Genomic DNA, 26,015 nt, shown 5'->3' on the forward strand with positions numbered 1-26,015 from the left:
ACCCTGTTGGCCAGGATCCTGAATCCCCGACAGAGACGCTCGCACATCACGTCCATACGACATAATGACGAGTCCATAAAAACCAACCCCCTGCAGATGTCTTCACTGATTTCTATAAATTACTATACGACCACTCTCTGCGAGAAAGGAACACTGGTAACAGGGGGGAAGAGGGGGGTTGTGCAATCACAGAGCTTCCTTAATGGCTTAAGATTACCCAAGCTACTGCAGGAGGCTATAGCCCATCGGGCGGGCAAAATCTCGGTGGAGGAGATTGACAGGGCAATCACCAGACTTTAAGGAAACAAACAACTTTAGAGTAAATGGGGTACTATAGTAGTATTAGCCAAACCCAGACAAAGACCCTCTGCTACCTGGAAGTTACAGGCCCATATCATTGATAAATCATGACATAAAGATCTTAGCTAAGATTCAGGCGGACAGACTCACACCATACCTAAAATCCCTAATAGACGTGGATCAAGTAGGATTTACACCAGGGAGGCAACACTTCGAAAACACACATAGAAACATCAACCTCATATGGAAGCAAGTGGCCACTAGTATGCCGTCACTGGTTGAAGGCCGAAAAGGTGTTCGGTAAGGTCAAGTGGTCGTACCTATTTGCCCTACTGACACAGGTTTCCCGAACAAATATATCACGGTAGTGAAGGCCATGTACAGCAATGTCTGGGCACAAGTGCAAATCACTGGCGCCCCTCCCTCACCTTTTCAACTACATAATGGCACTAGACAAGGCTGCCCACTGTCCCCCCTCCTGTTCGTCATGGCATTGGAGCCTCTCTTACAGGCGACCAGACAGCACTGTAACATACATGGAGTCAAGGTGGGGGAAAGGGACTTCGTGGTAGCAGCTTATGTGGATGATGGGCTCTTGATACTCTCGAGGCCCGTGGACTCTCTGACTGCTCTGAGGGAGGTCCTCAACAAATATCGGGGTATATAAGGCAAACATGTCTAAATCAAGTGCACTTCCAATAGGTATAAATTTGACGGAGGTCACATTGATTTGCAGTATGAATAACACACTTAGAGCAGGACTCCCTTTAGTACCTAGGGGTCCATCTCACCGCTGACCCAGTGTCTCTATACAACTGCAATTATGTACCTTTATGGAAAACATTAATCAAATATATGGAATAGTGAATTGATAAACCCATATCTTGGATAGGGCGGATTCATTCTGTATAAATGAATGTCTTGCCACAAATCATTTTCCTATTTCAGCCATTACCAAGACACCTGACCAAAGCACAACTTGCACCCATACAGCAGACGATAGGTAAATTCATATGGCAAAACATAAGGCATAGGATATCTTATTATTTTATTACCTAGCGACATAGCTGGCACAATTTGCAATGTGGCACTCCCCCTGCTCCCCCCCCATGAAAAGAAATGGGAGGAAATTGAATTGCTCATGATGGCTGCAGATCTACCCCAATTCATAATATGTGTTCCCAGGGAAGAATGACCTATGGTCCGAGTCACTTGCCCACCAATTCTAAACTCTTAGACTTTGGGACTCATATGGGCTGAAATATGGTCTTCCCCCCTCCCCCTCATGACTGTTCTATGTAACAGAGCGTTTAGCACAGGTATGGCAACTAGGAATTTCAGAAACTTAGAAAGACAGGGACTTCAGAGGATACACCACCAATACCATGGGAAGGAACTTATTACATTCGATAATCTCAAACAAGAACGGTAGTATATTATTGTCTGTATTATCGCTGTTGTGGCACATATTGCTTAACTATTGGATCAATATGACACTGCAATTTTAGCAGGGATTCTTAAATGTACTTTATGTTTAGGTTAATAAGTAAAATGTGCACCCGTATCATGCCAGAACAATGTACCCGTACTATGATGTAATATACGATGAGCCTGTTCTGGCGACTTATGCTTCTATATGTTTTCTGCACAATAAAAAATAAATAATGGAAAAATAAATAAATATAAATAAATTGTGCAGTCTATAGGAATGCAAGGCAACTACACTGCTGAACGTATATTATTGTCTGTATTATCGCTGTTGTGGCACATATTGCTTAACTATTATTTTCATGCACAACAAAAAATAAAGAATTAAAAAAAAAACCTTCATGGATAGTATTGTTACAAATATTTAATTTAATACTCAAGCATTTCTTTTTCAACTTTACTTTGAAAAAACATCCTCAAATTACAGAAATGCAAGCATTAAGAAGAAACATTAGCCTGTTGGACAAAAACCCAATTTGTAACCCACATCTCTGGAACATGGTGGAAGAAATAAACCTGTATTAATGTATCATAGAACATGAAACTTTTTCAAACTGCTTTACACTTTAGTACGTTTTTTGAAATGCCTGTTAACATCCATGTTGGAACAGACATAGAAATGGGAATGTATACAAAAAAAATGGACACTTTGAAAAAGCCTTTGTGGGCGAAATGCGTCAGTGGTTTACTAGTGTTTTGTTACAATTTGGTTTTATATTCTGTTTTCATATAAAACTAGCTTTATTTCGATTGTGGACCTTCCTGTTTTTATCCATACTTAATAGCTCTTGGTAGGGAACATATCATCTATGCTGTTTAGGATTGAGCAAAACCTATTTTGCTCTCCTTTTGTGAGATTACCTCCTTTTAATTTCTTTATTATTTTAGCAATACAGAGAGCTCTACTTTTTCGGTTTCTTTTTTTATGCACTGGTGTACTTTTTCTTCTACAATATGGCACACTGAATGTGAACACCCCCATTACTGCTGACTACTAACAGCTGCTCACTGGCCTAAGTATATCTCTCAACACAGGACCAGGACTATCAGCATATCCGTATACGTGGATTGTGCCGTACAAGATATTCCACCAAAAGGTTTTTGCCGGGGCCGGAAGGGGTAGGAGCCGTCTGTCCGGCCGTATTCAGAGAGGTTCATACAGACAGAACCGAGGTTCCTTTACCGGAAAAGCTGGATTCCCCGAACAGAGGGCCACACCAGCTTTCTTCCCCCAAAGGGGCAGACACTGGGTCGCTAGGGGCATCCGAGGAGCTCCTTCTGGAAGACGACCCTATGGTAAGTGTCTATTATTCCCCTTCCTCCCTTCAGGTTGTGGGGGACAGACTCAGACTTTTTTCCCCATGTGTGTTCGCATCTGACATCAGATGCTTGGGTTCTGCAGGCTGTAACAGGGTACTGCATAGATTTCGTATCACACCCCTCTCAACTCTCCCTACCCAGAGAGAGAGTTTTTTCCTGAACAAGATGCTATCCTTGTATCCAAGGAAATCCACGATCTGATGCGCAAACAAGCCATCACAAAAATCCCATTCAATACTCCGGGGTACGTCAGTAATCTCTTTCTGGTACCCAAGAAAGGCGGAGGAATGAGGCCAGTCATAAATTTGAAACAGTTGAACACCTACGTGGCCTATCACCTCTTCAAAATGGAAGGCATACATTGCCTGCGTGACCTCCTACAACCCAAAGATTGGATGGTCAAGGTAGACTTACAGGACGCATACCTCATGATACCCATATCAGACAGATGCCAAGATTTTCTCCACTTCACGTGGGAAGGATGGAAATAGAGGTTCACATGCCTCCCATTTGGACTGTCATCAGCCCCATGGTGTTTCACAAAGGTTATGAAGTAGAGTAGTGCGGCTTATCATCTACCTGGACGATATCCTCCTTCTAGCCCAGTCTACCGGCCTTCTCCACACGCATCTCGCATGGACTCTGACGCTGTTGCAAAACTTAGGTTTCCTTATAACCTGGTTAAAATCTATCCCGACACCGGCTCGGAACATCAAATTCCTAGGACTGGTGATCGACTCCACTTCACAGACATTACACCTCCCAAAGTCAAAACTACTGAACATCAAAAAAGAAAGTCAGACGTACATTGGCCGTTCCACAATACTCTCTCAAACACTTGGCACGAGTCATCGAACTCCTGGCAGCTTCCATCCAGGCCATTTCCCCAGGCCCGCTCCATTATCGGGCTCTACAACGACTTCAAGCCTCTCACCTCAGAGGCGGTGCATCTTACGGGGATATGGTAACGTTAGACAAAGAAGCGAAAGCCTCACTTCACTGGTGGCTCCTCCACATGGAGGCTTGGAATGGGCATGCTATTTTTGGAACAACCCCGGATCTGATGGGGTGCGCCTTGTGGAGATATCTCCACGGGAGGCAGATGGTCGGACCTCGAAACGACACTGCATATGAAGAACTTTTAGCCGGATCCTTTGCAGTACGCAGTTTATCCCCGACTCATTCGCAATGCATGATTTTATTGAAGATGTACAACGTGTCCGCAGTCAGATACATCAACCATCTGGGAGGCACGGAATCCAAAGTGTTAGCAAACATGGCATAAGACTTTGGCAATTCTGCCTTATGCACAGTATTTCGGTGACAGCGGAATATATTCCCAGACTTTCAAACACCACTGCGTATTGTACACCTCAGGGACTCCGGCGACTGGTGTCTGCACCCAATGACGTTTAAGAACATCACAGATACCTGGGGGCCTCTGTGAGTAGATCTCTTTGCCTCTCGATTGAACTCTCAACTCCCTCGGTTCTACAGTTGGAGACCAGATCCTTCGGCTCTCGCAACGAATGCCTTCCTCCAGGATTGGACCACGTAGACGAATTACGCATTCCCTCAGTTTGCAGTGATTCTCCGTTGCCTTCTAGATCTGCGGCGTCAAAATGGCACGTTGGTCATTGTGACCCCCCTATGGCCGTCCTAACTATGGTTCCCTCACCTTCTGGAAATTCCGATAGACTTCCCATGCCTTCTCCCATCGTATGACTCTTCTTCAGGACCTGGATGAACAACCTCATCCCTTAATTCTCCATGGCCTTCTCAGGCTTATGGCGTGGCTGATTTCAGGGGACCTTGGTCAATCGAAGGAGTTCCAAAAGCAACTCTTAGACTTCGAGACTACATGGGCACCCGGCACGAGACACGCTTATAAATCTGCTTGGAATGCATGGAATCAGCCATCCTACAGTGTCTGACCTCACTTTTTGAAGCAGGAAAAGCCTACCGCACGGTTAACCTATACCGTTTGGTGCTTTCCGCTGGACATCAAGGCATCGATGGGACCCCCATTGGACGTCACCCCTTTGTCTGCCACTTACTACGTGGAATATGATTCTCCCGTCAATCACTCTCTCATTATTCTACACTCTGGGATGTTTCCATTGTCCTCCGTTTTCTAATGTCATGGCCGGACAACTCTTCATTATCACTCAAACACTTGTCAGCAAAAATTAGTCATGCTCTTCTGCCTTATATCATGCAAAAGAGTCTCGGATGTTCGAGCTTTGGATACAGATGCACGATCCTTTACACCGGAAGGCGTTCTCTTTGATATCTCTTCAAAGTCAGTACTGTACCTGGCCTTCCCACAGAAGCCTCGATTGTGTCCAGTGGCATGCTTACGGGAGTATGCAATCCGTACAGCTCAAAACAAAACAGTGCGATATCGTCTATACTGCTTATTATATTATCCAAATGATGTTCTAACGAATTTAAACTCACAAGAGTGGAGCCACTATATACTGGGCTCAAATGGTTCGCCTTGTGGGATATGAGGTCCCACTCCCTCCTCAGTGAATCAGGATCCTTATGAAGGGTAATCACAGATATGCAGATGAAGTATGGTAAAGTGCGTTATTCTTAAAGTGCACAATAGAAGATAAAATAAAAATAAAACCATAAAAGACCTTACAGTCCTTAAAATATAGTCCTCATAGCAAAATGCATTTCGCCCCTCCAGGGGGCTTCCTCAGTTGCGGATTTTCTTGCCAAGTATCTGATGGTCCTTTAAAATGTAATCTCTTGCCGCCTTTTCCCCGGCTTTCCTCCTTTGTTTACGTGCTTCCGGTCCCCATTACTTCCTGTTTCCGGCGTATGCGTTCCACCATTGGAACGCATAGGTATCCTGCGCTAATTTCCTGTAAGTCCTTTGTTGAAACCCCTCCTGCATCCTAATCACTTCCGGTTTCCGGTATGTGCGTTCCACCGTTGGAACGCATCGGTATCGTGCGCTGATTTCCTCTAAACCTTTTTTTGGAACGCATCCTGCGTTTCACATGTATATCAGTTTCAATATGTGTGCAGTCCCACTTATTGAGAGTGCATACAAGCGCTGGTAATGTCTCTATTGCCGATTGTTATCGCGCACACATTTGTTTTGAATAGTTTTATTGTTTCACAATATAAATGCGGGTTATGAACTGATTCATATTAAGGCAAGTGGTTGCCCACGCAGGGGCTTAAGCAGTAACATTCGATAAGGTGAACTGTCGCCTGCATAGAGGCTTAATTGTCCGCATATAAGGAGGAATGCAGATTATCGCCTACGCAGAGGCGTATTTAATCAAAACATATAAATATAATCAAACTTTGCAGAGATATATTTACAAGCATCACAGCATAAACTACAGAGATTATGCTAACGCTATCACATATATCTAACGCATCAATAAGTGTACAGGTTTTAGTGGTAATGCGCAGTTTATGCGAGGCTGGAAATGGTGCGATGCGTTAAAAACCATATCTAAGCTCATAATAACAATTTCAGTGCTGATGGTAAACATAGCACTTTTACGTTTACTTAGCTCAGGTAATAATCGCTGCAGGTCTGCGTGAAAGTCAAGCCTTATACAGTTTGTTATTTTTACATTATTACTTAAGGCAATCATAATGCTGATAAATGCAAGTATTCAAAAATTTGCCTACGCAGAGGCTCTTTACGTTAATGTACGACCACCATTTACCAGTTTAACTTTACGTGTGTGCGCTGACGTATGAAACTATATAAATTAAGCATTGAGTAGGGTGACTTTGAGTTAACAAAGGCATAGAACCAGCGTAATCGTGTCTGGTTTAAACGTTATATTCATATTTATACGACTATATTAAAGGCCATTAATGGCAGGTATCTAGTCAGTTGCTCTGTCAAAGTTTAGAATGCAGATTGTTAAGAACATATGCGGGTACCGTGTATGTCTGTCTGCGTGCGGTAGCAATGAGATTAGTGGCTGAATCATAGTCGAGGCAGATACGCTGTTTCCAATACTAGATTGTATAAGTAATCAATTTATAATAAGTCTGTATATGTTGGCCTATACAGGCAATTAATAGCATTTATCTAGCTAGTTACTCAGGTAGGATTAACGTTACAAGTTTTTACTGAACTATAAAGATTGAGCATTAAGTAAAGTAACTTTAAGTTAACAAAGACCTAAAACAAACTAAATCATGTCGGGTTTAGATGCTGTATGCATTCTTGTAGGACTATATTAAAGGCCAGTAACGGCAGGTATCTAATCAGTTGCTCTGTCAAAGTTTTAGATGCAGATTTTTAAAACATATGCGGGTACCGTGTATGTCAGTCTGCGTGCGGTAGCGGTAAGATTAACCGCTAAATCATAGCCGATGCATATACGCTGTTTCCAACACTAAATTTTATGTGTAGTCAATTTATAGTGAATCTGTATATGTTAGCCTATACAGGAAATTAATAACATGTATCTCGCTAATTACTCAGGCAGGATTAACGTTGCACGTTTTTGCATCATTCAGGGCTCGGTCCCTAGGACACAACTGTGGCACAAATAGCATATTAATTTTTATAAAGCTGATATATGTATGTAAGGTATGTAGCAAGTATAATACGTGCATTATTTCAGCAGACCATTTGTGTTATGCCATCTCAGGGCTTGATCCCCAGGATTTAAAAAGGATGAGTCCCTTCTCTGGAGGTGATTTATCAGCTCCGCTGCGGGGGGATCCCTCATCCCATGGTGTATAGCTTCTCGGGCGGTCTTTTGCGCTTCAAGCCGGTTGCCCACTGCTTGGGCCCCCTAGCGCCCCACATATATCTGACCCCCCCAGTTCTACCCAGGGCTTGCCCCTGCTGTTTATCAGAGAGTCCTGCAGCGTTGTGGGCACTCAGGGTCAGAAGCAGTCCGGCGGCCTTCCACCCCTGAAAAGTCCGCGGGCCCCCTGTACCCTGCACCTCCCCAACTCCTGCTGACCTCTGCTGGAGCTCCAGTCCTTTGACCCTCACCCTTCTCCGGCCACATGCTCGGCATCGGTGCGCACCGGTCCGCCAGGGGTCAGCACACCCCGGTGCCGCAAGGCTCACAGAGTTGGGGGCGTCTGCCCCTGGACCACCACCAAATCCTGGGGCCCAGACCGGCTCCTTGCCATGCAGGTCTCCGTCTCGAGCAGTCCTGCTAGGTGATCCGGTATCCTGTGGGTCCATGTGACCCAGCGTGGCTCCACTCTTGTGAGTTTAAATTCGTTAGAACATCATTTGGATAATATAATAAGCAGTATAGACGATATCGCACTGTTTTTTTTTTCTTTTTTCTCCTAGGCTTTACTATAGGAATGTACCTATGTAAAGAATCATCTTTTAAGTGCATGTAAGATACTCCACCTTGTTTTCTTGTTTGTGTAACGCTGTGATATAATTGTTCCAGCAAAGTGTTCGATCGGTTTGAAGTAGAAGTCACGGAAAGTGGATTCTGAAGACCAATCGGCCGCTTTTATGATATCCTCCAAGCGACATCCTACCGCGGAGGCTTTTGAGGCCATGGCTCCACGAACAGAGTGTGGAGAAAACATGGACGTGTCGATGCCTGCCTGCCAATGTCATATTCCATTTGACCCATCTGGCTAGAGAAGGTGATGATATTGGAAGATGCGGTTTGCGAACAGAGATAAATAATTGCGGTCTCATGGTATTGCAGAGCAGAGCTGTAGGATTGCGTACTCCCGTAAGCATGCCACTGGACACAATCGAGGCTTCTGTGGGAAGGCCAGGTACAGTACTGACTTTGAAGAGATATCAAAGAGAACACCTTCCGGTGTAAAGGATCGTGCATCTGTATCCAAAGCTCGAACATCCGAGACTCTTTTGCATGATATAAGGCAGAAGAGCATGACTAATTTTTGCTGACAAGTGTTTGAGTGATAATGAAGAGTTGTCCGGCCATGACATTAGAAAACGGAGGACAATGGAAACATCCCAGAGTGTAGAATAATGAGAGAGTGATTGACGGGAGAATCGTAGTCCACGTAATAAGTGGCAGACAAAGGGGTGACCATTTGAGCCCAGTATATAGTGGCTCCACTCTTGTGAGTTTAAATTCGTTAGAACATCATTTGGATAATATAATAAGCAGTATAGACGATATTGCACTATTATTTGTATTTTTTTTCTCCTAGGCTTTATTATAGGAATGTACCTACGTAAAGAATCATCTTTTAAGTGCATGTAAGATACTCCACCTTGTTTTCTTGTTTGTGTGTTCTATTGTTGGTGAAGGTTAAGGGGACCCCACTGAGGCGTCAGAGTACCTTACTATTTGCACTGAGCTCGCACTTGATATCTGTAAATAGTTTAGATCACAGCTTTAAACCAGCAAAATAGGAGCCTCCGTGTCTTAATACAATTACCAGATTTTACTATTTACATGACGTAAAGTCATGATTTTATTAACGACACAGAGGCGAGTATTATCCCTCCCATCCTTCCCTGGATGGTGTTTCACCTGGGTAAGTTAGTACGGTAAGTTAACTTGATTCAGATTTCTCACTGGTAACGTGATGGGTTTGACTGTGCATGATTCTATTCACCTAATACAGATTGACTTAATATTAGTTACAGTGGATATTGCCTCATAAAGTATAACACAGTATTTATGCGTACATCCAGTTTTATACTTGGATATTACCATATTCTACTCTCTTTTACAGCCTAAATTGAAAGTTCATCCATCAATGACTTCTTTCGTTGTTTGGATTCCTTCTTTCGTTTGGATGGCGGTACAAATTCGCAAGAAAGGAAATTGTCATAGGAATACCGCCTATTATGCTGGAGAGTGGATCCTGATTGGCTGATTGGTTGCCAGGGAAGATATGTGTTAAAGGGACACTCCAGGCACCCAGACCACTTCTGCCCATTGGAGTTGTCTGGGTGCCAACTCCCACTACTCTTAACCCTGCAACTGTAATTATTGCAGTTTTTTTATAAACTGCAATAATTACATTGCAGGGTTAACTCCACCTCTAGTGGCTGTCTAGCAGACAGCCACTATAGGGCACTTCCTTGTCCACAGCACAAAAAAACCTGTGCTAGAGCGTCGCTGGATGTCCTCACGCTGTGTGAGGACCTCCAGCGTCGCTCATTTCCCCATAGGAAAGCATTTTCAATGCTTTCCTATGGGGAGCGCTAATGCGCATGCGCGGGATCAGTCTCGCCCACCGGCCGATGCAATCAGACGGAGGAGCGGTGCGGAGGAAGAAGCAGCGACGTGGAACATCGTCACTGCCTCTGGTAAGTTACTGAAGGGGTTTTCACCCCTTCAGCAACCAGGGGTGGGAGGGAGAGGGATCCTGCAGTGCCAGGAAAACTGATTGTTTTCCTGGCACTTGAGTTTCCCTTTAAGGACTGTTTTCTGTGTTCATATCATTGTTAAAGTTTTTTCTTTGCTGCTGAGGGAAATAAAGAAAGAGTGCAGCATAATACTTGCTTCAGTGTCGTTAATAAAATCATGACTTTACGTCATGTAAATAGTAAAATCTGGTAATTATGTTGCACATTGGCTTGCTGTAGCTGTAAAAAAAATAAAAAATAAATTCATGGGAGGACATGCTAATGTTCCACTCTGCCCATACCTATGTGCAGCAGGTTGGTGCTACAAATTAATAAATGAGAGGGGTGACATCCCACTGTTCCCTTATCTCCTACTCAAGGTGTGGTGCCTATGTCTTTTAACATATACATAGGAGGGTATAGGGTATTTCAAATGCAGTTAGCTTAGTCTGGTCTTGGTACAGTATATACTGTTACAAATTGTAGCCTTAAAACAGCTGATCGTTTCAACTTTGAAATGTTGCCACATCTTAAGTAATTGTCTCAATCATCTTTGCATTATCCACATATGTGGCTATACATTTGGTATTATGTATTTAGATTATTAAATGAATGTATAGATATTAATGGAGATACTCCGGAGTACCGAGTTCCGTTACAGTATGTAATCCACTTAATCTAGCATATTTACTTGTAATATAATAATCTTCATTTTTTTTTTTTTTTCAATTAACAAAGCCTTCCTTTCTTAGCCAAGTCATAAATTACATATTGCTTTAGATGACCCTTTACTATTCTGGTGCTAAGACAATAGAGGCAATTGTTGCTGCTTGTCAAACACGTTGACATATTAAGTAACAGTGAGAGCAGATGCTCCAAGCAAGATTGTCAGTTATAGGAAAACCAGTCAGATCTAGTATTTGTAGTATTTGTCCCTTAATTTAGCCCACCAGAACACATTACTTTATTTATAAAACTCTCCAGCAGAGCAAACTGGATAATAATCATAATCTCTAGTATTGTAACACAAGAGTGTAGATTGTTCATGATGTGATTTTTAAAGGATGACATATTAGACATCCATAAACAAGGTCAGGACAATACAGCAGTTTTACAATGTGTGTATATAAAGGGACACTATAGTCACCAGAGCAACTACAGCATATTGCATTTGATCTGGTGAGTAGAATCATTCCCTTCAGGGTTTTTGCAGTAAACCGTGTCTTTTCAGAGAAAATGCAGTGTTTACATTACAGCCTAGTGATACCTTCACTGGCCACTCCTCAGATAGCTGTTAGAGATCCTTCCTGGGTCATGGCTGCCTAAAATGCATCCATCATTCAGTATCTCCTCCCGCTGCATGCAGACACTGAAATCTCCTCATAGAGATTCATTGATTCAATTCATCTCTAGGAGGAGATGCTGATTGGCCAGGGCTGTGTTTGAATTGTGCTGGCTCTGCCCCTGATCTGCCTCTTTGTCAGTCTTAATCAATCCTATGGAGAAGCACTGTGATTGTATCAGGCCACCACTTCAGCTGTCAGCAGAAAGCTTGTTTTTCTGAGGCAAGCAGCATGCAGAGCTACAGCTTCAGGCTTGAATACAATAAGATGTATACTATATTTATGGAGGCATGAGGGGCCCAGGGGGGCTAGATGGTGGTTTTAACACTATAGGGTCAGGAATACATGTTTGTATTCCTATGAATCGGCCAATATTCAACAGACCATATAGTGGAGATATACCCAATGTATCTATTATCCTATAAAATATATATTTACCATACTGTATTCGATGATCAATTATTAGTTATAGGCAATCTAAATGTATTGATTAATGCATTCAATTTTACAATTCCTGTGTGATTTGGTGTCCAATTTAATTATAAAAGCATGTGCATTAAATTGGGTATTAGAAGAGAATCTATATTCTTTATTATTGCGAGTAATAAGCTTTTTTGTCCATCAGTAAACATCCCTATTTACATCTTAGATGTGTAATTTTGTCTTCCAAGAATGCTTTGGAATAACCTTTTTCTAAAAATTAGGTTGATTGGCACAATCACCTGCTAGGCCCTAAATCAAGGTTTGGGGTACCCAGGTTTTCCCAGACAGTGTGGTGCATTCTGTGTGCCTCCTTGTAGATGGTGTTACTGTGGTCCCTCACTTAGGGATTGTATATCTGAGTCAGTCAGTGTCATATATGTAAAAGGTGACTAACTCTTTTGACTCACACATTAGAATGGCATATGCTGTAAAGCCCATGGCAAATGCTTTACATCAGATCCCTTAACCCAGCCCCAAATTCCCACTTCCACTCAAAAAGAATCCTATACCCAAACCCTGAAAAGAAAATAACTGAGCTATCGCAGTATAAATAAAGTTGTGAACAGCGCTGAAAAGGTAATTTTATTATTATTTTTTTTTTAAATGTGGGGTAAAGAAAAAAAAAAGATCAGTTTTATCTAATAAAACACTCTGATCAGTAACACTATACAGCAAAGGGTAAAAAAAAAAGCTCACCTAAAAAAGGTACATTTTTAACAAAAAAAGCCACAATTTAACACACTGTAATACTTTGGAACACTGGCAAGTACGGTAATCCTTCTGCCTCTTCCACCTCAAAGTGAGCAAATAAGAGACAGAATACAAGGTCACAGCCAATGTTTGAATTTATTAGCTGTGACTATCAGTGATTGCTGTGACAGACTGTCACCCTGATCTTATGACTCTGATTGCACCCGAATGGCTGCTGGGAGAGTGCCTGGGTTGACGGGTTACTCCAATCTGATTCGGTGAGGTGAACATCACTGCAGGAGGGTGCAGGGACAAGGATGTTAGGACAGGTTATTACACAAAATGGCCTTCAAGCCCATGTTTCCAGAGTGTAATGACAAGTCCTAATGTCAGGAATATGTTAAACAATACAATATAAAAATTTTATGTTTTATAAATTGTTTTGTTGTCTGTCTCTTGATACTCTAAATAGTCTTAAGATGTATTTTTTTCCCTTCCCTTTCTTCAACAGCTCAAGTTTCTCCCAGCAGGTTTCTTTAATGAAAACTGGGTTTCTTAGCCATGTGTATCATTCTGCTCCTTGCCCTAAACCAATTTTGCACTGGCTTTTTCAGGTAAGACTATGTTTGTGACTTTTTTTGTTATTTTTAAATTCTTTATTTTTGAAGTGCAGGTGGTTACAAAATATAGACTTGTGCCACAACAGCGTTTATCAATATGGGAACATATATATATTAAACAGTGGCCTTGAGAAAACATGCACAATTTTTAGTGGTAAAGTTATTTAGGTAGATACGTCTATGCAATAACAATAAAATTAAGAGTAGATTTGTCTGCAGCTTCCTGACTACTTTGGTACTTAAAGCTATACATATAAGAGTAAACAGTTGTAGGCAAATGGATAGTTAAGGCAAGATAAATCACGTTGGTACTAAGGTTTGTATCACAGTACAAGAAACAATTTAGAGGAGTGCCAGGGAACACATTTAGGCTAAGCCACAGAAAAATTATAAGGCAAAAACATCTGTGCTAAGCTGTCTAATAGCGAGAAGGTCGGCATAATTAGGGCAGTTAATGTAGCGATCACTAGAGTCACTTAACCTACGCCAGCTGCTGGTATAAGGTTGTCACCCCTTGAGTCGTTGTGTAGGCATGCCTGCCCGCCACAGGGGGGGTCGATCTCTTGGTGTGTGGATGAGATCCGTGAGTAGGCCGTTGGGGGCTGTAGGATACTCCGATTTGTGAGGCGTAGGGTGGCCTCCGCGGCCCATCTGAGTAGGTAACGGGAGGACCCACTTTTAAAACGCCGTTGCTGAACGGTGGCTGCCGTTCTCTTAGGCCGCCGGCCTCTTGGTCGTCCCGTTTGTCGGGCTCTTGATCCTGAAGGGTGGCGCCATGAAGTGGGCAGTAGTGGACCAGGTATTACTTTCAAGCTGGCTCTTTTTGGCTTGGGTTTCTGTGGGTTGGGGCCTAGTCGCCCGCTCCGAGGCCCATCAGCCTCTTGGTGCGAGCCAACAGGGGGTAGGTTCTGCTGCTTGATAGTCGCTTTCTGCTTCCCCTGTGTCCACGTCCCCTTACCCCACAGTCGTTGCCACAAGGCTCCGAAGAGTTCATCCAGCCGCTTTTCATAGTTGTCCAGTAGGTTGTATGTTGTCGGTTTGACAGCCGCCATTTTTGCTCTGACCGTGTAGCAGTGTGGTGAGACAGGATCAGGTAAGTTCCCTGGTTCCTCTTGTCGTCTCGTGGTCAATTCTGTAGACATAACGATTGTGCCGGGATATCCTTCACCGGCAAGGGGGGGAAACGGGGATCTCAGCGCTTCCCACTGGGCTGCTCGCAGGGAGGTCGGCCGCCTCTCCCACGCTTGCATCCGCAGGTAGGCCTCCACGGTTTATCAGCTTCAGCGTTTCTCACCGAGCCCGGCTGGTCGCCCGAATGTGTTGCAGGTTACCGCCGATTATTTGGTGCATCCAATTATTATTTTCTTTGCGTTTTTGTAGCGTTATGCAGCGTTTTTGTGGGTTTCTGCACGGAGCTCTGGTGTAGTGCGACCAGCTTGCTCGACGGCCAGGCCCCGCCCCCCTTTTTGTTATTTTTAAATGTCGAGAAATATTAAGATAAAGTTGTTGAGATTAAAATGCCAAATATGATATTAATTCTACAATGGAGCTGCTTTCAAAGCTTGACATTTTGGTTCTGGTGCTGCAGAGCAGTCACATGGCGTGCTAGCTCTGCAAAGGATTGGCCGAGAGCTACGAATTAAAGCTTCAAATTTTTGGAAAATTTCACCTAGCAGTATCTTACCTAACACAGTGGCTCCTCCAAAGCTGTCCACAACCAAAGACCTTTTCAAAATAAGTAAGAAGGAGAGGGCGAAGCAGGGCCAAGATGGCGAGCCACATCAGATCATGTGTCTGAGAATTACGTAGGGGACTGACACTGAACAGCACCATCTAGCAAGAAAAGTGATATGGATAGCGCTCCACACTATTAGCAGATTTAAATGGCACAGCAGATGGCATTTAGCAAGATTTAAAAGAGCTGGGCATAAGCATGGAAACCCTTGAAATAAATAAAGTGATGATCTCGGTTTGGCTCATAACAAATTGGTGGGTACGATAAAAAAAAAATGGAAGATCATATGTTCCTCATGGGGAAAGCTACGGATCTGGACGACCACTCTAGATAGAACAATGTACATGGGGTACCTGAGTTAGTGCTGCATGAGGCCTTGCCCCAATATCTCAAATATATGTTTTGACATCAATTACAGTAGCTGACCTGCTGCTTGACAGGGCCCATAGTGTGCCGAAATGCAAAAACCTTGCTGCTGAGGTGGGGGGGACTTCACTACTACTAACCCAGGACGCCATACTGAATACCACTAGAAAGCCAACACCGATGCTGGATGACTTCCCTCACATTGCTTTATTTGATGATCTGTCAGCGACTACCATGGCCTAGGGAATGTGAACATCATGAGAGTCCTCAGAGACCATAAGGTCACATATTGCTGATTTTGGTGACTGCTGATCACATATGAAGGAAGGAAACATAAAATTGAGAGAGAGGGATTTTCTGTTTTTAATCATGCCTAAACCCTACAGTAAAGGAAAAGATTGTACAGCAAATACTAATGCCACTCATTGCTTATGGGGATGTAGTGTATGCACCTGCACCACAAACCCACCTTAATAAACGCACTACTTTGTATAACTCGTGCCGCTTTGTGCTACAATGCAATTACATGACTCTCCATTGTGACAGCTATCGCTGGAATCCAGATGCACCATTCTTCTTTCCAGCCTTATGTTTAAGAGCTTTTCTGTGATGCTCCAAATCTACCTGAGCAGATTGATCTCCTCTGCTGTTCCCACCTCCTATAACCTATGATCCAGTACCAGCATTTATTTAGGCTACCACAATACAAAAAAAAATGGCTCGATCCTCATTTTCCTAAAGATCAGTGCAATTATGGAACGACTTCCCGCAAACTTTCAAGTCTTCTTCCAGCTTAACATCCTTTAAAAGATCAGTCTCTACATATCTCAAAACAGAATGCACCTGTCATGTCTGATTATATATTTCTTAGCTGGTCTATGTTAAATTTTGTACATATGTTGTGCATTACATTTTTTTGTTTTTTAATATTTTATTGTACCCTAACGATGCAATGTTTGTGTACCGAGGACATACTTGAAAACTAGAGAAATCTCAATGTATCCTACCTGGTAAAATATTTTATAAATAAATATATAATCTAATTTTTTTTTTATTTTTTTTAATTCTTTATTTTGTTGTGCATTTATTAGACAAGGTACATTTTATACTAGCAATGCCACAACAGCAAATGCCAGAGTTTTGATAAGCATAGATGGACAATCATATGGCATGGATAGACTGTGCACATTTTTATATTATAGAAGAGTAGACAACAGTATGATTCTGATCTTTACTTGTATATAAAAGATTAAGCAGGCTTATCTGCAGGTTATGCTATATAAGAGTGTTACAGTTGCTTGTCTAAGGGTGTTAAGGTAAATGCTTGTGTGGTGGAATCTCGGTAAAAATAAATTTAGTAGGCCGAGATTACCACGTGGCATGTGTACGTGCATATACTGGTGTATCGGTCGGTTGGTTGCACGTGGCAAAGATACAATCAGTAGTGTACGGAGCATGTGCGAGAATACCGGATGCAGTATTCCCCTCCTCCATTGTGCTGGGCAAGCCATGCGGTCAAACAGGAAGTTAGTTCTTATTCGATTGATTGGGTAAGAGAATGTGTGGGTGGAGCTACTTATGGGTGGAGTTACATGCTTATATAAGGAGCCTACACTATTGTCCGGAGCTCAGAACTTGTTGTATTTTGGTGACATTAGTCCCTCTGAGTCCCGATCGGTGAATCGAATAAAGAATCTCTTCCTTCCTGAAGAAACCTGTGTCCATCTCTCTGTGCTTGGCTTCCGTCAGTTTCTCCGGTATCATTTGGTGCATTGGCCGGGAAGCTCATCGTTCAACGGTAGCTGAGAAGCAGAGGCGTGAGACGGTCTATCTTTGCCCACGTTCTCTACGGTTGCACCCCTGAACTTCTGCGTGGACCTCCCTTAGTCTCGGCGCCACTGGTTTGTTGTCCAGGAGATCATCGGCCTCTACGTAGTAAGTGCTGGGGTGTCCCCGTCGATGAGTGTGAACTCAGGTTCAGGAACGAAGAGGTAAGACGACCGCTGTTTTAGACGGCGGACCCACTACGGGTATTGGATACCGATCGTGCGGTAGGCCCATAAGGGGTTATTTGGAATCTGCCCCCTCCAGTGGAGGGATGGAGCGAAGGCACACCGCTCAATTAAACGCCCTGTAGTCAGCCCGTTTAATTTTGGTTTGGAGTCAGGCGGGGTTCTGGTGTAAATAGCCCTAGCCGGACACCGGTGTCTTGTCTAGACTAGCGTTCTAGGGTGTATATTTTGTTCGCTAGGTCGGAGGGACCGGGAGACTAAGCGGCGTCTGTGTAAATTCGGTCCGCTAGATCTCAACCTATCTTGGCTAAGTGGGAAGGCGTGTAAATTTGGGACCCACTAGATTTTTGATAGAGTAAATAGACTAAAAGGGTGCTGTTGTAAATTCCGCCCTCTAGTTCGCTATATGTGGTGCTTGGGCAGTGTGGCTAACCAAAACGTATGTAGATAGTTTTAGGTAGTCCATCAAGGTACTGGCCAATAGATTAGTTGGGAATTGTATATGTGTTAAAGATTGTTGTAGTAGCGTGTATATCTTGCTAGATAGCGTGAGCTCTGCCGTCTAGCGAGAGTGTGAATAGTGTGTAATTGTATTATAGCGCACGGTACCATAACCATGTATAATTACTGACACTGTAAATAAGTACTAATAATTGTCGTCTATGTTGCATGTTTAACACCATAACCACTACTAATTGTACTGTGACTTTAAATTGTACTTTAACCTATGCTAACCGTACTGTAACTACTGTTTGTAAAGCCGATGTTACTGGGGTATGTTATAGACGGGTAATTCAAATATAGGGAATTATAGCGTGGGTGACCGTATAGTTTCGCCAAAGGGCACAGTATTAGTTACTTAGTGACTGGTGTAACAGCTGTGTGTGTACGGGAATTCCCTGAGTGTTTTGTTGTGTGCGTTTCACTTAGTAACTGTACCACGTGGTGCTGTTGCCGAGGGAACGGGTGTGACCGTTGGTAGAGTGTTTGTATAGTTTCTGTTGGAAACGACGCTCCATTGTTAAGTATGGGCGCGTCAGATTCGACGATTTTGGATCCCTTAGGATGTATGATAAAGAATTTTAAAAAGGGATATACAGTATGTGATTTTGGGGTAAAGATGTCTCCAGCACGCTTGATTACATTGTGTAGTAGGGAATGGCCTACTTTGGTTGCCGCATGGCCATCACGTGGCAGTTTGGATCCTAATCTGGTACAGCGTGTACACGTGGCTGTATCAGGTAGGCCTGAACTTTACGGCCAGTTTCCCTATATTGATTGTTGGAGGCAGGCCGTAAAAGACTCGCCAAAATGGATCCGAGTATGCCACGAGGAACAATGTCGCCTCATGGTGGCCAGGACTCGCTTGTCCACGAAGGCCGTAATTACGCCCATTTTGGACACGCCCCCTGAGTCTGAGATCCCTATGCCGCCCCCTTACTCCTCCTCCACCGGAAGAGGAAGAGGAGGTGCTGCTGGAAACGCTCCTCCCCTTGCCCCGTTGTCCCCACCTACTTCCTCCTCTAGCTCAGAGCCCAGCCCTCTTGTTTCAAACCCTCCCCTTCCGATACCTGCTTCCGTTAACTCCACATACCCAGATTTGGCGCCATATCTAGCTTCCGGTCAGGCTCCCCCTAGCCCGGCCCAGAATATTTTACTCACTAACCTTCCCCATAGTAAAGCTTCCCCATCCCCTTGTCTTACTACCCCTCGACCGGAACCCCTAACTGACGCATCTCTACGAAGCCCCATATTAACCCGACAACTGACCGGTACTCTCCAACCCCGACATTATCAAATGCCACTTCGATCGACTCCTGGCCCGACACACATTAACGATGATGGCCAGATACAATACGCTGATCCAGTCTTCGTTTATGTCCCTTTTACGACTACTGATCTCTTTAATTGGAAGACCCATAACTCCTCTTACACCGAAAAGCCTCAAGCCATGACGGATTTGTTTACCTCAATAGTCCAGACACACAATCCCACTTGGGCTGATTGCCAGCAATTATTAATGACATTGTTTAATAACGAGGAAAGGACTAGGATAAATCAAGCAGCAATTAAAGCGCTGGAAGAAGAGGCCCGTACACAAAATCAGGCCAACCCAGCAGCATGGGCCACAGCCCATTATCCAAACACCGATCCAAACTGGAATGTCAATGGCGCAGACATGGTTCATTTAAAAGCTTATAGGGACGCTATTATTGCTGGCATGAAAGCTGGAGGAAAGAAGGCGATTAACATGTCTAAGACGGCTGAGGTATTGCATAAATGTGATGAATCGCCCAGTGTCTTTTATGACCGATTATTAGAGGCATACCGCTTGTATACCCCCTTTAATCCGGAGGCCCCTGAGAATTCCTGGATGGTTAACTCTGCCTTTGTCAGCCAAGCCTACGGAGATATAAAGCGAAAGCTACAAAAGTTAGAAGGGTTCGTAGGGATGTCCATAACCCAACTAATGGAGGTAGCGAATAAAGTGTATATGAACAGGGAAACAGAGACGAAGAAAGAGGAAGAGCGCAAGATGCGTAGAAAGGCAGATATGCTAGCGGTAGCAATCGCAGGCGTAGATAGAAGGGAAAAGGAAGTATATAGGGGAACAGATAAAGGCGAGATTAAGTGGAATGGGGAACCCCTGAGTAGGAATCAGTGCGCATACTGTAGAGAAGAAGAGCATTGGAGAAGTGAGTGTCCGCGAAGGGAACAGTATGAGAGAGACAGACCTAGGTCAGGATATGGTAATTATAGAGGCAGAGCGAGAGGTAGAGGAGGTCTTGGAGGGAATAATGGTAGCAATAGAGGAAGTGTTAGAGAAGACAGGTATTATCCAGCAGCGCAGAGATCCCGCGATAGAGAAGATAGGGACTTTGTAGGATTGGCTGACACGGTCATGGAGGACTATTGATACCGACCGGGCTCCATCCCCCTTGGCCGAGCGGAGCCTATGGTCGATGTATTAATAGGGGGAAAAAGGAGTGCGTTCATGATCGATACTGGTGCTGAACATTCGGTGGTGACTGACCTAGTTGCTCCTCCATCTGGAAGAACTATCACTGTAATAGGAGCAACTGGAAGGAGTGCTGCTAAACCGGTTCTTAAAAGTCGACTCTGTACATTGGGAGGCCACGTAGTAAAACATCAATTCCTTTATATGCCTGACTGTCCAGTCCAACTGCTAGGACGTGATTTGTTGTCAAAACTACAAGCGCAGATAACGTTTCTACCAAATGGAACAACATCTTTAAAGTTCAATGGACCTTCAGGTATACAGGGAGTGCAGAATTATTAGGCAAATGAGTATTTTGGCCACATCATCCTCTTTATGCATGTTGTCTTACTCCAAGCTGTATAGGCTCGAAAGCCTATAGAATGTAAGCTCGTTTGAGCAGGGTCCTCTTCAACCTATTGTTCCTGTAAGTTTATTTGTAATTGTCCTATTTATAGTTAAATCCCCCTCTCATAATATTGTAAAGCGCTACGGAATCTGTTGGCGCTATATAAATGGCAATAATAAATAAATAAATCAATCAATTAAGCATATTAGGTGATGTGCATCTCTGTAATGAGAAGGGGTGTGGTCTAATGACATCAACACCCTATATAAGGTGTGCATAATTATTAGGCAACTTCCTTTCCTTTGGCAAAATGGGTCAAAAGAAGGACTTGACAGGCTCAGAAAAGTCAAAAATAGTGAGATATCTTGCAGAGGGATGCAGCACTCTTAAAATTGCAAAGCTTCTGAAGCGTGATCATCGAACAATCAAGCGTTTCATTCAAAATAGTCAACAGGGTCGCAAGAAGCGTGTGGAAAAACCAAGGCGCAAAATAACTGCCCATGAACTGAGAAAAGTCAAGCGTGCAGCTGCCAAGATGCCACTTGCCACCAGTTTGGCCATATTTCAGAGCTGCAACATCACTGGAGTGCCCAAAAGCACAAGGTGTGCAATACTCAGAGACATGGCCAAGGTAAGAAAGGCTGAAAGACGACCACCACTGAACAAGACACACAAGCTGAAACGTCAAGACTGGGCCAAGAAATATCTCAAGACTGATTTTTCTAAGGTTTTATGGACTGATGAAATGAGAGTGAGTCTTGATGGGCCAGATGGATGGGCCCGTGGCTGGATTGGTAAAGGGCAGAGAGCTCCAGTCCGACTCAGACACCAGCAAGGTGGAGGTGGAGTACTGGTTTGGGCTGGTATCATCAAAGATGAGCTTGTGGGGCCTTTTCGGGTTGAGGATGGAGTCAAGCTCAACTCCCAGTCCTACTGCCAGTTTCTGGAAGACACCTTCTTCAAGCAGTGGTACAGGAAGAAGTCTGCATCCTTCAAGAAAAACATGATTTTCATGCAGGACAATGCTCCATCACACGCGTCCAAGTACTCCACAGCGTGGCTGGCAAGAAAGGGTATAAAAGAAGAAAATCTAATGACATGGCCTCCTTGTTCACCTGATCTGAACCCTATTGAGAACCTGTGGTCCATCATCAAATGTGAGATTTACAAGGAGGGAGAACAGTACACCTCTCTGAACAGTGTCTGGGAGGCTGTGGTTGCTTCTGCACGCAATGTTGATGGTGAACAGATCAAAACACTGACAGAATCCATGGATGGCAGGCTTTTAAGTGTCCTTGCAAAGAAAGGTGGCTATATTGGTCACTGATTTGTTTTTGTTTTGTTTTTGAATGTCGGAAATTTATATTTGTGAATGTTGAGATGTTATATTGGTTTCACTGGTAAAAATAAACAATTGAAATGGGTATATATTTGTTTTTTTGTTAAGTTGCCTAATAATTATGCACAGTAATAGTCACCTGCACACACAGATATCCCCCTAAAATAGCTAAAACTAAAAACAAACTAAAAACTACTTCCAAAAATATTCAGCTTTGATATTAATGAGTTTTTTGGGTTCATTGAGAACATGGTTGTTGTTCAATAATAAAATTAATCCTCAAAAATACAACTTGCCTAATAATTCTGCACTCCCTGTAATGACAATATCTGTACCAAAGGAAGAAGAGTGGCGACTTTATACAGCGTTGACTAGCCAAAACCCTAAGAGTGACGAATCCTTGTTTAATATACCAGGAGTGTGGGCAGAGAACAACCCACCAGGACTTGCTCGCAATATCCCACCAATTCGAATCGAACTGAAACTTGGGGTCTATCCAGTGAGCCAGATGACTTGGACAAGACTGCCCCAAGGGTTTAAAAATTCACCCACCCTATTTGGATCAGCTTTAAGTCAAGACTTACTGGATTTCAAGTCCATCCCAGGAGAGTGTGTACTATTGCAATATGTAGATGATTTGTTGATAGCGGCAGTTACTAGAGAAATATGTCCGCAAGCAACACATGATCTACTACACATTCTCTGGAAGGCAGGATACATGGTGTCCAGGAAGAAAGCTCAGTTGTGTCAGCCAACTGTCAAGTATCTGGGATTCCATATCTCTGAAGGTCAAAGAATAATGGGGCCAGAGAGAAAAGAAGCTGTATGCCAAATACCAATACCCAAGAATAGAAGACAAGTGGGGCAGCAGGCTTCTGTAGGATATGGATTCCCAGTTATGCGATATTGGCGAAACCTCTTTATGCAGCTATAAAAGGTACAGAACACGATCCCTTCCTGTGGACCCCTGAACAGCAAAAGGCATTTGAAGATGTGAAGAAGGCTTTGATGAGTGCCCCAGCATTAGGTCTACCTGATCATACACGTCCATTCTACTTATATGTACACGAGCAAAGAAAAATGGCTGTGAGAGTATTGACACAGTACTTGGGATTATGGCAACTACCTGTTGCATATATGTCAAAACAACTGGATGCAGTGGCCAGTGGTCTTCCACCTTGTCTAAGAGCCGTAGCTGCCGCCGCCCTGCTGGTAGCTGAAGCCGATAAACTCACTCTGGGTCAAGAACTCTATGTGCGAGTCCCGCACGCAGTACAGACGTTGCTAGACTATAAAGGCAATCAGTGGTTTAGTAACAGCCGCAAGACTAAGTATCAAGCTATGTTGTGTGAAAACCCAAGAGTGCTTTTAGAGACTGTTAACACCTTAAATCCAGCTACCCTTTTGCCACAACCTACTGAAAGTCAACATGATTGCCTGGAGGTGATGGATGAAGTATTTTCAAGTAGACCAGATCTTCATGACTTTCCCATCCAGAACCCTGATGTCCAGTACTATACGGACGGCAGTAGTTATGTGAAAGAAGGGATTCGCTATGCAGGATATGCAGTAACAACCATAGACAAGGTGATAGAAGCTCGGCCATTGTCAAAAGGAACATCGGCACAGAAGGCAGAACTAATTGCACTAACACGAGCGTTACAATTGGCTGAAGGTTTAAGAGTGAACATCTACACGGACTCCAAGTATGCGTTTTTAACCACTCATGCCCACGGAGCTTTGTATAAAGAAAGAGGACTATTGAATTCAGAGGGTAAAGAAATTAAGTACGCAGCTGAAATATTACAACTACTGGAAGCCGTGTGGGAACCGAAAGAAGTTGGTATTATACATTGTCGGGCGCATCTGAAAGGAGATGGTGATGTAACCAAAGGAAATCGGATGGCAGTTAATGCAGCTAAGCTTGCCGCTGAATCAGGAAGACAGGAATATGTGGAACATATAGCTGCACTTATACCGACTCCACTGTCTCAATGGACTCCAGTTTATACAGCTTAAGAAGAAGAGTGGTTAAAGACTGAAGCTGGGAAGTACCTGGAGAACAAATGGTATCAGTTAGAAGATGGAAGAATAGTTATTGCAGCATCACTAGCTGTAGAAATTGTCCAGAACTATCACAACGGGACACATTCTGGAAGAGATAGTACAGAAGAATCTCTCAGAAAACATTTCTACATACCAAGATTGTCCAACTTGACTCAAGCCATTGTACGAAGATGTGTAAAGAGGGGCGTGGCCGACTGCGGAGCCTAATGGACGCATGCTGAATTAGCTCCAAAGGACCCGGACACCAATCCACTACAATCGGAGACTAATACACGAAATGGGCAATCAGAAGAAGCAAGGTACCACTCAGGGGCACTCAGGGAGAACACCCTCCGCGAAATCGGGAACATTAACCCGATACTTTAAGGAAAATCCTGACCGCGAGGAGGAGGCCGCGCCGTCTCCTCGCGTAATGGCGGATACAGATCCGCAACCGAGCAGCCCCTCAGCCTCAGAAGTATCACATATCTCCTCTGATACAGTACAAGAGGCAGATATCCGTACATTGCTGAAAAACTTGCCCTCAAAACTGGATTTACAAAGTATGAAAAACGATATACAAACCACAATGGGAAAATTAGAAGCCACGTTCCATACAAAAATGGAGGCGATAGGCACAGAGGTCCGCCAGCTGAACCTCAGAGTGGTGGATCTAGAAGAAGAAAGAGACATAATCCAAGCTCAATTGACCAATATTACAACTACGATAGACTCCCACTCCCTGCATTTCGCATCCACACAGAGGCACTTAGACGACCTTGATAATCGGGGGAGAAGGAACAACCTGCGAATCAGGGGCCTACCAGAATCTCAAGGTGAGAACATAGAGGCAATTTTAACAGAACTTTTTAACCTAATACTTGGAGAACAAAGTGACAATAGAATTTTATTAGATAGGGCCCACCGATCACTGCGTCCTAGGGGCCTTACACCTGAAACTCCCAGAGACACCATCTGCAGGATTCATTACTTCTCAATAAAAGAAAATATTTTAAAATCTCTAAGAGACACCTCTCAACCTCTCCTTTTTCATGGGCACCCAGTCCAGATATTCCCGGACCTTTCCCGGTACACCCTACAGGCACGAAGAGCCTTAAAACCAGTTACTGAACACCTCAGGAATAGAAACGAAGATGTGTAAAATGTGCTAAGAACAACGCAAGGCAAGGACCAGTGAAACCACCGGGAGTCCAGTATATGGGGGGACTCCCTATGTCCGATCTTCAAATAGACTATACAGTAATGCCTAAATCCGGTGGACATCGCTACCTACTAGTAGTTGTGTTTACCTATTCAGGCTGGGTAGAAGCATGTCCTACTCGTACAGAGAAAGCAGGAGAAGTTGTACGATTCCTGTTGCGAGAAATAATACCCCAATATGGACTACCATGCTCTATAGGATCGGAATAATGGTCCAGCCTTTGTTCATCAGTGCCTACAACAACTGACTCATATGCTTGGTATTAAGTGGAAGCTTCATACGGCATATAGACCTCAGAGCTCTGGTAAAGTAGAAAGAATGAATAGAACTATTAAGAACCAGTTGGCAAAGATGTGTCAAGAGACTCAGCTTAAGTGGAATGTTCTTTTGCC

The 26,015-nt window shown here is 43.6% G+C and overlaps 1 protein-coding gene across 1 annotated transcript in view; it reads left to right on the top strand.

Moving 5' to 3' along the window:
* The window catches only part of FAM178B (family with sequence similarity 178 member B), a 958,733-nt gene that overhangs the window by 189,241 nt on the left and 743,477 nt on the right, over positions 1-26,015 (top strand). The window contains exon 5 of the mRNA XM_063445563.1: positions 13,448-13,550. Within this exon, the coding sequence (XP_063301633.1) occupies positions 13,448-13,550 (103 nt within the window). The remainder of the gene's footprint in view (positions 1-13,447; positions 13,551-26,015) is intronic.

Source organism: Pelobates fuscus, chromosome 3, assembly GCF_036172605.1.
Source record: "Pelobates fuscus isolate aPelFus1 chromosome 3, aPelFus1.pri, whole genome shotgun sequence".
NCBI classification, from domain to species: domain Eukaryota; kingdom Metazoa; phylum Chordata; class Amphibia; order Anura; family Pelobatidae; genus Pelobates; species Pelobates fuscus.